Source organism: Bemisia tabaci, chromosome 3 (genome assembly GCF_918797505.1).
Source record: "Bemisia tabaci chromosome 3, PGI_BMITA_v3".
NCBI classification, from domain to species: domain Eukaryota; kingdom Metazoa; phylum Arthropoda; class Insecta; order Hemiptera; family Aleyrodidae; genus Bemisia; species Bemisia tabaci.
In genome coordinates, this window is record NC_092795.1 from 8,519,757 (window position 1) to 8,531,882 (window position 12,126).

At 37.6% G+C, this 12,126-nt stretch overlaps 1 protein-coding gene across 2 annotated transcripts in view; it reads left to right on the top strand.

Annotated features, from left to right (window-relative positions):
• Positions 1 to 12,126, top strand: part of trp (transient receptor potential) — a 61,262-nt gene that overhangs the window by 10,260 nt on the left and 38,876 nt on the right. For both annotated transcript variants that reach the window (XM_072297709.1, XM_019044380.2), the window contains exons 7-10: positions 4,593 to 4,763; positions 9,268 to 9,502; positions 10,600 to 10,752; positions 11,868 to 12,013. In XM_072297709.1, the coding sequence (XP_072153810.1) occupies positions 4,593 to 4,763; positions 9,268 to 9,502; positions 10,600 to 10,752; positions 11,868 to 12,013 (705 nt within the window). The remainder of the gene's footprint in view (positions 1 to 4,592; positions 4,764 to 9,267; positions 9,503 to 10,599; positions 10,753 to 11,867; positions 12,014 to 12,126) is intronic.

Here is a 12,126-nt window from a genome sequence, read left to right on the forward strand (position 1 = left end):
AGTTCAATGGACGAATAAATATAAAATCTGATCAAAATCAGTAAAAAACAAGCATTTACAATGAAAATTTCAAATCTCGATATCTCGAAATAAGGATCAGCCAAGATTTTGATTTTTCGCAATTTTAAGTCCACTCGTAACATGCACTCACGCCCTGCAAACCGTTTTTGGGTAAATTTTTGTAGCATTTTTTTTTGCCTCAAGACCACTGTGACTCGTTTAAAAACATTCACCGAAAAATTAGATATATTCTGGTTGGTTTTCCTTTAATGTAGTAACATCTCTGTTAAAAATTACAGAGTTTTTTTAGCCTGTATGGTCCGGCTACACGCTATCTTATTGTTCCTATGGCTTAGGTATGCGGGCAATATGAAATCCTATAGCTCGGCTATGGTTTCAGGACATTTTGTGAACGATTTTTTGTCCGCGCACCTTTTTTGTCCAGTAGATTACGCCCAAACGTAAAATAAGCAATAGTGACTTGGTCCAAGCGTTATATTTTAGTCGGCATGTAAAATTTTATTGACAACATGAAATTGAGAGAGATGGAATTGTTGTTATGGTTGCTCATTTTCTAAATGAAATGTTACTTTCTCCATTTGATTCATCTTTTTAAATTGTCATTGGTGAATATATGGTTCTATTTCTATCCTTAAAATATTCGATATACAATATACCTTACATATGTATAGGTACTTTTTTTTATTTTTTTTAATTTTTTTTTTACGAAATTATTACTTCATTTGTAAACTATTATATTTTTAAAACGTGACAAATATTTGTAAAACCTTTTCCAAGCGATTTCATCGATATTAATCTCAATGAGCCGCAGTTGTGCCGAAAGAAACTGCAAAAATGAATAAACTCTCGAGGGTCGCTAAGTTCAGAAATTACCGATACCTCCAAAAAAATCACATTTTTAAAATTACAGCTCCGCAGCGCTATTTTAGAGACCCACTGAGCTCCGACCGGCCGCTCAGTGGTCCTGTCCGAAGCTTCAATTTTAAAAACGTGAATTTTTTGGAAGTATCGGTAATTTCTGAACTCAGCGACCCTTAAGAGTCCCTAATAAAGCATTTTGCTCAGTTTGAACATTCAATCTGATCTAATAACAGTCAAATCCGACTTTTTTGCGCGCGAAAATCGGTCGGCGCGCGTTGAGCGGAAACTTCAATCGATCATAACTCCGGAACCGTTTGGTTCCCCAGCTTAATGGACCACTCGTTGGATGCGGAAAAAGACGAACAATTTAAAAAACTGGTTTTGGTTCAAATAGAAAATTGAGATCTTTGTAAATTTTTCGCTTAAAAGAAATTTTCTAGACCAAAAAACTGGTAAAAAGCACATATGTTGACTTAAAAATGTGATATCGGGATTTCGACCTTTAGAATCTTAAATTATGCAATTTTAGACGATTTTTCGTCCAAACCGGACCTCGATATCTTTCTTCGTTCAAGAGATATCGAGGTTCACAGGTTTTGACTTCCACCCCCCCTAGCTCCCCCCCCCCCCAAAATTTGTTGGGGGTCTGAAAATTTGGGAAAAGAAGCGCTCAAGTATGAGTAATCAATAGACAAAGTCTGAAGAACTTCCAGAGGGGGGCGAAAAAAGCCGTTTTTGCATCAAGCTCTTTTTAAAGAACTTTTTTAGATTTACAAGAAAAAGTACGGACTTTTTTAAGGAACAACGTTCATGAGTTTCCCGATTACGGAAAATGAATAACAGGAAACAGGAAACACATGGAACAACATGGACTGGAAAACAGGACGGCGGGCGGGCGGTCAGCACGCATGGCGCCTACAAACCTAAGTGGATACTTCACGCATTTCACACTGCTTGAAGTATCCACTTAGGTTTGTAGGCGCCATGCGTGCTGACCGCCCGCCCGCCGTCCTGTTTTCCAGTCCATGTTGTTCCATGTGTTTCCTGTTTCCTGTTATTCATTTTCCTTAATCGGGAAACTCATGAACGTTGTTCCTTAAAAAAGTCCGTACTTTTTCTTGTAAATCTAAAAAAGTTCTTTAAAAATTTCAAGCGGAAAGGTTTCCTTATCTTTTTTCGAAAAAATAAAATGTCTCAACAGAGATACTTTCCGAATTTATCAATCGGAGTACAGTGTTGAGTGTTACGGAGGCGTGAAACTATAATTACTTTCGGAATGAATTCAGCGTGGGCCGGTCTCCTCCTGCGCAGATCGACTCGATCCAATTGGTTGAAAAGTGGTCGTTAATTATTTTCTCAGCAACTGCCGTTCCTGATTTAAAATTACCGCTTTCCCTCTTTACGAGAGTGGGAGGATATAACAATTTCAGTTACTCGTTTCGTTGAACTATTTTGCCGGGAAGGATTAATAAAGCGGTGGATGCTTCAGGGTTTGCATCAGTGGCGTGGCGTGCTTTGCGATGTATCGATTGTTCTGCCATTTAAACCCATGGGAAAGGATCGATAAACAGGGTGTTCGCAGCGAACACCTTAATAATCGATTCTTTACCATAGGTTTAAATGGCAGAACAATTGATACATCGCATTTCACGCCACGCCACTGGTTTGCATCCGAGTGCTATTTTTAACAATGCAAGTGCGTCGCAAATGCAAGCCTAGATTTGGACGAAATCAACTAGTGTCAGCTTGATTACATCAGTTACTGCTCGATTTTCTCTCTTATTTTAATTTTTCTTTTTCATTAGAGAACTTAGCAAAATTCAACCTTGAAATTTGGTAACTTATTTTTTGGTTTTCTTCAGGGGCAATTTACAGAAATTTCTGGGACCATATAATACATAAAATTAATTTTCCTGTTGAAAATAAAATATCGACGGTGAAACTTCCAAATCACGTATCTCGGTTTGCGACGTCGTAGACTTCCTGTCATATTCGGTTTTTTAGATGGAAAACTTCTCATTGTCAATTCTTCAAAATTTCCGTAATATTTCTTCTCCGTGTGAAGAATATTATGCCGAAACTTCAAGTAATGACTTCGAATGATGTTGATATTCTTCAAAAAAAAAAAGAAAGAAAGAGAAAAATGGGAGCGGAGATGTTTAATGACTGCAAACGAGATACGTTGTTTCGGAGTTTCACCGTCGATATGTGAGGAAATTGGCTTAAGGTGATTCGTCAAGCTCAAGTGACGTGGTTGAACTGGCATGCGATATATCGCATCGATTAGGTCAAAAATCTCCGCAGATTTTGAATTTTTAACCAAAAAAAAGGACGATAGCCCCTGCGCATGAGCCTAAAGAATCATTCTAAATCCAAAAATTGGCAAAATTCAGAGAAATGAAAGAATAGAATAGTGTTTGGAAAAAAACCTCGCATTCGATTCAGATATCGATTTCTGTATCGGATGTGAGGTTGTTTTCCAAATACAATTCTGCCTTCATTTCTCTGAATTTTGCCGATTTTTGGGTTAGAATGATTCTGTAGGCGCATGCGCAGGGGTTATCGTCCTTTTTTTGGCTATAAATTCCAAATCTGCGGAGATTTTTGACCTAATCGATGCGATATATCGCATGCCAGTTTGACCACGCCACTTGAGCTTGACGAATCACCTTAAATGAACTGCAGTTAGGCTGATTCTGGTGGAATTGGATTACATTTTGCAGTAAGGAACCACTTTCTCTGGCTCCTCCATAAAAGCACCTTTCTGCATAGGGAACCCAATGGCATATCGACGGTGAAACTACCAAACCACGTATCTCGGTTTGCGACGTCGCAGACTTCCTGTCATACTTTATTTTTTAAATGAAAAGCTACTTAACGTCCAGTCTTGAAAATTTCCGTGATTTTTCCTCTTCGTGCGGAGAAAATTCTGTGAAAATTTCAAGGAATGATACTGATTTGGTCTACTTCAAAAAAATAAAATGTGAGCGGAGATTTTTAAACACCGCAAACGAGATACGTGGTTTGGTAGTTTCACCGTCGATATATGGATTGCATTTTGCAAAATGGAACCGAGAGCATTCCGATTTGGTAGAATCGTGCAACTCATATTATTTGCAGTAAAATTACTGAATCATGCAAAAAATTAAATTCACCAAGGTAATTTTTGTGGTGAATTCATAGTTTATAGGGAGTACTAACTTTAGTACTTGTTAAGGTGATCATTTTAATATATTTGCAAGGTAAAAATGGTTGGACAATCTTAGCGACATTGGAATGCTCTTGGTTCTGTTTTGCAAAATGCACCTATATCGACGGTGAAACTACCAAACCACGTATCTCGGTTTGCGACGTCGCAGACTTCCTGTCATACTTTATTTTTTAAATATAAAACTACTCAAAGTCAGTTCGTGAAAACTTCCGTGATTTTTCCTCTTTGTGCGGAGAAAAATCTGTGAAAATTGTGAGGAATGATATTGATTTGATCTCCTTCAAAAAAATAAAATGTGAGTGGAGATTTTTAAACACCGCAAACGAGATACGTGGTCTGGTAGTTTCACCGTCGATATGTTGATTCTAAAATGAGTCGAAAATAGTAGTTCCTTATTGCAAAATGTAATCCAAGTAACACTTTTTTAATGAAGTTGCTACGTCTTATTTTGCAGAGGTGCAGAAACTCGTGATGATATTTGTTTTTCTTTTGTACGCAGGAAATGAGAGGTATTTGTCAGACATTTGCAACCTCCTTGCTAGACCACGCGCGAACCTCGTATGAACTGGAGGTGATGCTTAATCATAATCCTGATGGAGAGTCGTGGGAACCAGGAGAGAGGCAAACTCTGGAGAGACTGAAGCTAGCTATCAAATACAAACAAAAAGCGGTAAGAATTAGAGTACCTGTATAGGGAGAGTACCGACAGATCTGAAACTCCGAAAGTCCACCAGGCCTTCACCGATGCCTCCGCGAATAAAGTTAGGGCCCAAAAGGGCAGTTAACCTATGAATTTCAATTATCCAGAGCGATTTACTGATACTATTGTTACGAATCGTCCTTTATTAAGCACGTGTTTGACTCAGTTTTTGCATAAATTTACTCAATTTCGCGGAAGAACGCTCAAGTCTGTACATTCTTGGCCATCTTGGTTAGAATTGGAATCTGCAGACTGGCAGTGAAATTTTGTGCGTTAGAAGTTGGTTAGAAGGGTGGCTGCACTTTTGGGCCCTAAGCCCTCCATGAACCGATCTGTCGGTACTCTCCCTATACAGGTACTCTTGTAAGAATTGCTCGATTATCCATGTCAAGTTCTGGTCTCAGAAAAATATTCGGAATTCTAGAAGGAAAATATTCGCCGATCTTCAAGAGTAAAACATGTTAAAAAACGCGTTTTGTGAAATTTTCAATTATATTTGAAAGAATGGTGAAAAGACTATATTTTGCAAACGAGAAGGGTGTTCGAAAATCACGGAAAATTTCAAGTGAGGATCTTCAGTCATAATCGTAGTCTTTCACGAAAGAACGTAACTAGATGTCGCAATGTTTCCAAATTTTTCTCGCCCATTGCATGTTTACCAGGAGAATTTAGGGAATCTCTAACTGAAAATTTCACCAACTTTTCTGCATATTGAGAAACCTTATATAGTGCCGATTAGTTTACATATTTTACAGCAAATGACAAAAAAAAAACCTTTCAAAAAAAATTGAAAAAAAAGAAAAAACTGGACGATCATACTAACGTACGAAAAGTGTCACGTGGAATACACGCGCTTGTTGATGTGACTAACTTAGAAAGTTAAAGCACATCCAATTCTGAAGAATCCAGATCGAATGAATCGAACAGTAAAAATCTGGAATACTCGCAGTCGCTTTAGATGCTTTAGATGTAGGTCTACAACTATATCCTAAAGAAAGAATTAGACCTCAAATTAAAGAGGAAATAAAAAGATCAAAGCTGAAGATAGGAGAGACGTATTCGCGAGCCTCGCTTTTCAACTATTCTGTTGAATCTGAGCGACACCTCATTGGCAACATACAGCGGAGCATTGCGGGTTCAAACTTCGCGGCATCGCGCCTTCAATTTCGCAGATGCAACACAGACATCCGTCATGCACGAATAGTTGTATCCCTGCGCCGTCACCAACGCGTATCCTTTCCCTCGCTTCAGCATCTTTAGTTGGATCCGTTTGCTAAGGTGTTGCTGCAAGGCATCACGGCAAAAGATAGAAGAGGCGTAATCGGACCTCGAACAGATTCGAGCCTATATTTTACATTTTTTACATATATTGATTTTTTAAGGAAATAAGAATGGATTAGTCCACGTGTGGACGCTGCAATCCGGTTCCGTGTTGCTTTGTGCGGCCGTTCGCACTCCGCTCACACCCCGCCCCTGCGCGCCGAACGTTCTGATTCGTCCTGCCGTGTTAAGGAAGAACGCCTTATGAACCTTCAGACGTTGTCACATTTCCTTCAATAAAGACCTAATTTACTGGGAAAATTTCGAATGTTTTTCTCCAATTTTTTTCAGACAATTTGTTCGCAATTTTGTCTAAAATATCTGAAAATTTCAAGGAAAAATGCGCGTAATCCTTCCCGAAAATACATGTTTTATCCAGGGCGATTTGGCAACTCTCGAATGTTCATACGGCGTTCTTTCTGAGCACGGCAGCATAGCTAAAAGTTATGAATTCAAGCGCGTTAGCACCGCGTTCAAGCAAGATCAAGTAAATTACAGCAGTTTTTTTTTACACCGTGTCAGGGAGGTCATTTAATTTTTCCAAAGTGCGTGGATTGAGTCATCACTTAATTTGCTATAGAAGCAAAATTATATTTAGAACCTGCCAGGTCAGCTATGGAATGACCGGAAAAAGGATGATTTTTGTCGTAATTTTGCTATTAGAGTGCGAAAAATGAAAAAGCTGCGAAATTCCTGTTGATATTTCGGACAGTTCCTCATGTTTCACGGTCTAGGAAGCTTTTACCGTCATTTGCTCATTTGATCTGGCAACGCTTACGACAAAATACTACGCATAGTACTACGATGCGTGCGATGACAAATTCCTGGTCTCTAATTGGCCCGTTTTGTTTTGAATGGTTCATTCATGAATCGTATAGCGTTCATAGCGCATGCGCAGCACGAACACGCTATCGCACTGCTTTAGTGCTTTCGCACATGGTTGACTTTGTAAACAAACGAAGCGGAGCGGACGGTGTATATTTTATGTATTCAACGCAGTTTTTGGTATTGAATTAAAATAATGTGTGAAATCAAGGCTGTTAAGATTGTTAAGTATGTCTTTATTTGAATTTTAGCAAACATCTAAAGAACAGAATTTGTTGATATGATCAATATTTACTTTTTCAAATGAGAAGTTCAGACTAGCTGAGGGTGTTGCTCATTGATCAAAACTGTAGTTTAATTTTCTCCCTCATATTAATGCCTTAGCCAGCTTAAGTATTATTTATTACAAATAAAGCTATTGTATTCATATTAAGTAGGAATTAACTTTTGAGGTTGGAATCCGATACGGAAAGCTAGGAAGATCAACCAGGGACGATTCGAACCAGAACTTGTCCCTGGATCAACCCTGCAGCCTGATAATTGAAATTTTGTGTTTGTCGGGTGGACATAGATGACATAGATTAATAGGCGGAGCGTAATTGGTCTGCTATGTCTTATCGCTGCTTTATCTAGCCGTTGTCAGGTGGAATGGATGACGTACTGTCAGAAACTTAAGAGGTGCCTTCAGCGTGTCGAAAGTTCTACCCGACATAGGCATGACAAAGCAGCAATAAGACGCAGCGGACTAATAACACTGCCTTTTAACCTATATCATCTATATCTACCCGACAAACACAAAATTTCAACAATCAGGCTACAGAAAATAATCCTTTTCACGCTATGAAGGAGCATGGAATGTGATTTTTTGTTGCGTTTTTCGAGTTCGCTGTCACGTTTTTTCCTGATGCTTAATTTTAATGAATTTTGTGGTCACATTATGTTCAGAAGTGCTTATATGGTTTACGTTTTATGCAGTTATCAGCTTACTCGTTGGTTACATTATAACCACTCTTTGTTGGCCCAAGACTAATAGAGGGGCTTGGAGAACAAGGCGCATTAGTGCACTTTTTGCCATTCTGAGAAATACTTGTTCGAGGTTTCGAAATTATGTGGATCCTTACGGCAGAAAAAAAGTTGAAGCTGACTTTTTGATGCTTAAAAATTGGAATTTGGGAGCGATTTTTTCACACAACATGCATCAAGAGTTTTACGTTGAACCATTAATATCCCAATTTTTTCAAAAGCTGCACTTATGCGCCTCGTCCTCCAAGCCCCTCCGTTTTCATTTCTTCTTGCAAAAAATTATCTCACTAAGAGTTCAAGCCAAATGAGTTTACGCACTTCTAGACTAAGACAGAAGATCGTCTGACGTCACTTTTACATGTAACGTAAATGGTATAATCTAGATGGCAGATCCTCTGTTGCAGTCTAGGAGTGAAAATAGCCTATGAAATAGGAGTCTAGGATTTTAGCCTCAAATTAGTCGATTTTGCTTTTTAATGGAAGTTGAATCTTCATCAACTACAGCAAATAAATGCCCTCCTGTAGATGTCTTGTTTCTCTCGTATATTCATTAAGATGAAAGTATCTTGAACCTATTGCTTGGAATTTGAGGTCGAGAGCTGAAAAAAAAGAATTTTTCTATTTCAGGTCTTAGATTGGTTTTGAAAACTTATGTTTGCTTGAAACAATGGAAATATTAGTTAGCAGAATTAAAATAGTAGAGTGATTAGCTGAGATTTAGACAAGGGAATGTGGCATTTCTAAACTGGTAGGTATGGGTTGCAAAAAAGTTAAGTAACATCAATTAAATTGGTTTCTATCAGACGAGTGAAAGTCCAAAAATCCATGAGCACAGGTTTTCGTTGATCACGCAGGACATTAGCTCATGAGTTTTTGGACTTACGCCCGACTAACAGAAACCGATTCAATTAACCCACCCATCTTATGTCTCCGACGCAAATCGGCTCTTCCATGTGTAACCAAATTTGCTGCAAGTGAGAAGAACTAAATGTGCTAAACTTGTGTGTCTTGGACACACTTGATCGGAGAAAGGAAACATTAACAATGGAAATTGATTAATAACAAATTATATAATGAATGATTAAGAACTTGCTCACTGACACATTCTTACATGATACCAATAAGTTCCTGGCATTTAGTATCTGTATTTTCTTACTGAACAACCTCTGGAGCCTGGGACCTTGCTTTATGTGTGTTACTCCGGCTTTCTCAGCCAGTTCGCGGGCTGTTGTCCTTCACATTTTTCGTGTACTTCATTTACTTTGTGTATTAATTTGTGTACCTAATTAAAACTGTTTGCTTTTAGTTTGTTGCTCATCCAAATGTACAACAGCTGCTGGCAGCTATTTGGTATGATGGTCTCCCCGGATTTCGACGAAAAGGGATGATTGGTCAAGCTTTTGAGTGTGGAAAGTTAGGTGCAATGTTTCCTGTCTACGCAACCGTGTATTTGACAGCGCCTGAATCGGAGATGGGCCAGTTCATGAAAAAACCCTTTGTAAAGTTCATCTGTAATTCAACCTCCTACGCTTTCTTCCTGAGTAAGGGCATTTTTCATTTTCGGGCAATTGCCATCGCCTGAGCATTGACGTTGTCATCCTAAGATGAACCCAAATATATTTTTGTATTCATACTTTTTTCATTTGTTACACTTTTAGAATTTACTTTTACTATTTTCAACAACTCTAATGGCTAAGATGCACATGACTGTTCTAAAAATTTATGGATCATTCATTTTGAAAACAGGAAACTTGGAAAAATTTGAACATTGCAGGAAACTAGCTTTTAGGGTCAGGCACACCTTTCAGCCATATATTTTCCCCCTACTTGTTTTCTTTCTCATAGAGAAGATAGAAACTTTTCACAACGGAGATCGTGAAAAAATTGTCTTCATCAACTCCACAAGAGATAGTTGCAAAGCATTTTTCTTTTGATGTAGATGCGGCCTTCACCTACTACTTACTATTTAAACATGCTTGAAGAAGCAGCAAATATGAAAATAAAAATAAAATTAAAATTAAAATTAAAAGTAATGAAAATAATTGAATTTCTGATCATAATGCTGTGAATTTATTATTATTCATTTCATCCCTGAGGCCTTCCGGACTTGTGCCATCATCAGAGGGAACACATCGGAGTTACGTATGTGTACACAAAGTTAATTACTACAACTATCCACAGCAATCCAAGCACACCAACTACAAAGGTACAAACACTAAAAAGCAAAAATCCAAGCAAACTACATGATTACATCTTCAAGTTCATACAAATAATAAAATACAAAATAATTAGCTATAAACTTGAAGATGTAATCATGTATTTCGCTTGGCTTTTTGCTTTTTTGTGTTTGTACCTTTGTAGTTGGTTTGCTTTGATTGCTGTAGATAATTGTAGTAATTAACTTTGTGTGTACATACTTAACTCTGATGTGTTCCCTCTGATGATGGCGCAAGTCCGTAAGGCCTCAGGGATGAAATAAATAGTAAAATTTTGCAGCATAATTCATTACTTTTAATTTTATTTTTACTACTTACTAGTCCATTCAATAGTTCAATTTTGGAAAAGAATAACTCCTGAAGGAGCTATTTCCTCCTTTCAGTCTTGATTCCCTACTTCATCTCTCATGATTTTGTTGCAGTGTTATTGGCCTTGGCATCACAAAGAGCGGAATTTCTTGCAATCGAATGGTTTGGACCCGACTGGATGAAAGAGATACTGAAAGAGTGGATTCGAAAGGAAAGAGGATCAATACCTGGTCTCATAGAATCCTTTATTATTTTGTATATCATAAGTAAGTTTGATTGCAAATTAATGGTTTTACGGTTTTGTGTGAGGATTTCAGGGTTAACGGTAAGGCACTTAGTGTGGGCAGTACATATGTTGCAGAAGTCAGCGACGGAAGTAAGAGCTTAGAATCTACTTAAAAGAAATCAGGCATGCCAGGCACCTAAAGCCCAAAAGTCAGCACTCTAAGCCGGACGCTGATTGTCTGCTTTCATTTGTTCGCTAGATCAACTTACGTTTAAAAATGCGCTTTAAGCGCCATACCATGATACCTTTTTCAGTACTTTAGGAGAGGATTTATACAAGTAGGTACAAGAAATTAGGCGAAGAAGATGAGAGGGGGAATTAAAATGCAGAGTAAAAAGTGTACAACAAAGTCGCATGAAAAAAAAGCTATGAAACATGCAGCATGAAAATAATAGGAAGTACGTAATTCGATTATATTCGCATTCATAACTTCATTTGAATTTTCTGCTGAAGCACTTGGCAGAAAATTAAAATAAAGTCACAAATGCAGGTAAATTTAGGCAAAGCTCTTCAGAACTGTTTTTAAACCCAGAGTTTATGTAGTTCTAAAAAGCAAAGGTCTAAAAGGCTAAAAATATGATACAAGGGTCATCTACAAAGTAAATTTTCTCATTTTGATCGTCTTAAAAAAAAATGGTGATTGGCGAAAACAGTTTGTTCCTCCCAAACCATGTAACGTAAAACTCAGCACCATTTAACAGACTTGCCACAGTCAGGAAATTTTGGGAAAACCGAGAAATGTCAGGGAAAATGGAGAAAGTGTCAGGGAAAAATTGTCAAGTATAATCCTTTATTTTATTTTTATAATGGGTTTGACGTTTTGAACAACAAATTTTGCCTAAAAACGATTTCAAATTATGTCTTTTTAACCATCTGACATATCTTGCATTGTCAGGGAATTTTAATAAAATGTATTAGGGAAATGTTGGGGAGTTTCATTTTCAAAATTCTGCGGTTTTATCAAATGAAGCTGGAAAGATGAGAATCAAAATAACTTTAAATGCTTCAGCTTCCAGCACCCTTTGGTTGAAAACTTGGGAGTGATCCTACATTATAATTTACTCCTTGTTAATGCATTCTACAATTTTTATTCAGGTTTGATTTGGGGTGAAATGAGAGCATTGTGGTCTGGTGGCTTAGAGGACTATGTTTCAGATTTGTGGAATATAGTGGATTTCATCACCAATGTATTCTATATGATATGGATTTGTCTCAGAGGAACTGCGTATATCATTGTGCAAGTAGGTGTGCTGACTTTTTTTATTTGTCACAATATACTTTTCTCTATTTTCTTAAAATTCTTGTAAGCCAATTCAAGATTTTTTCCAAATTTGTAAGGAATAAATAACCTCAG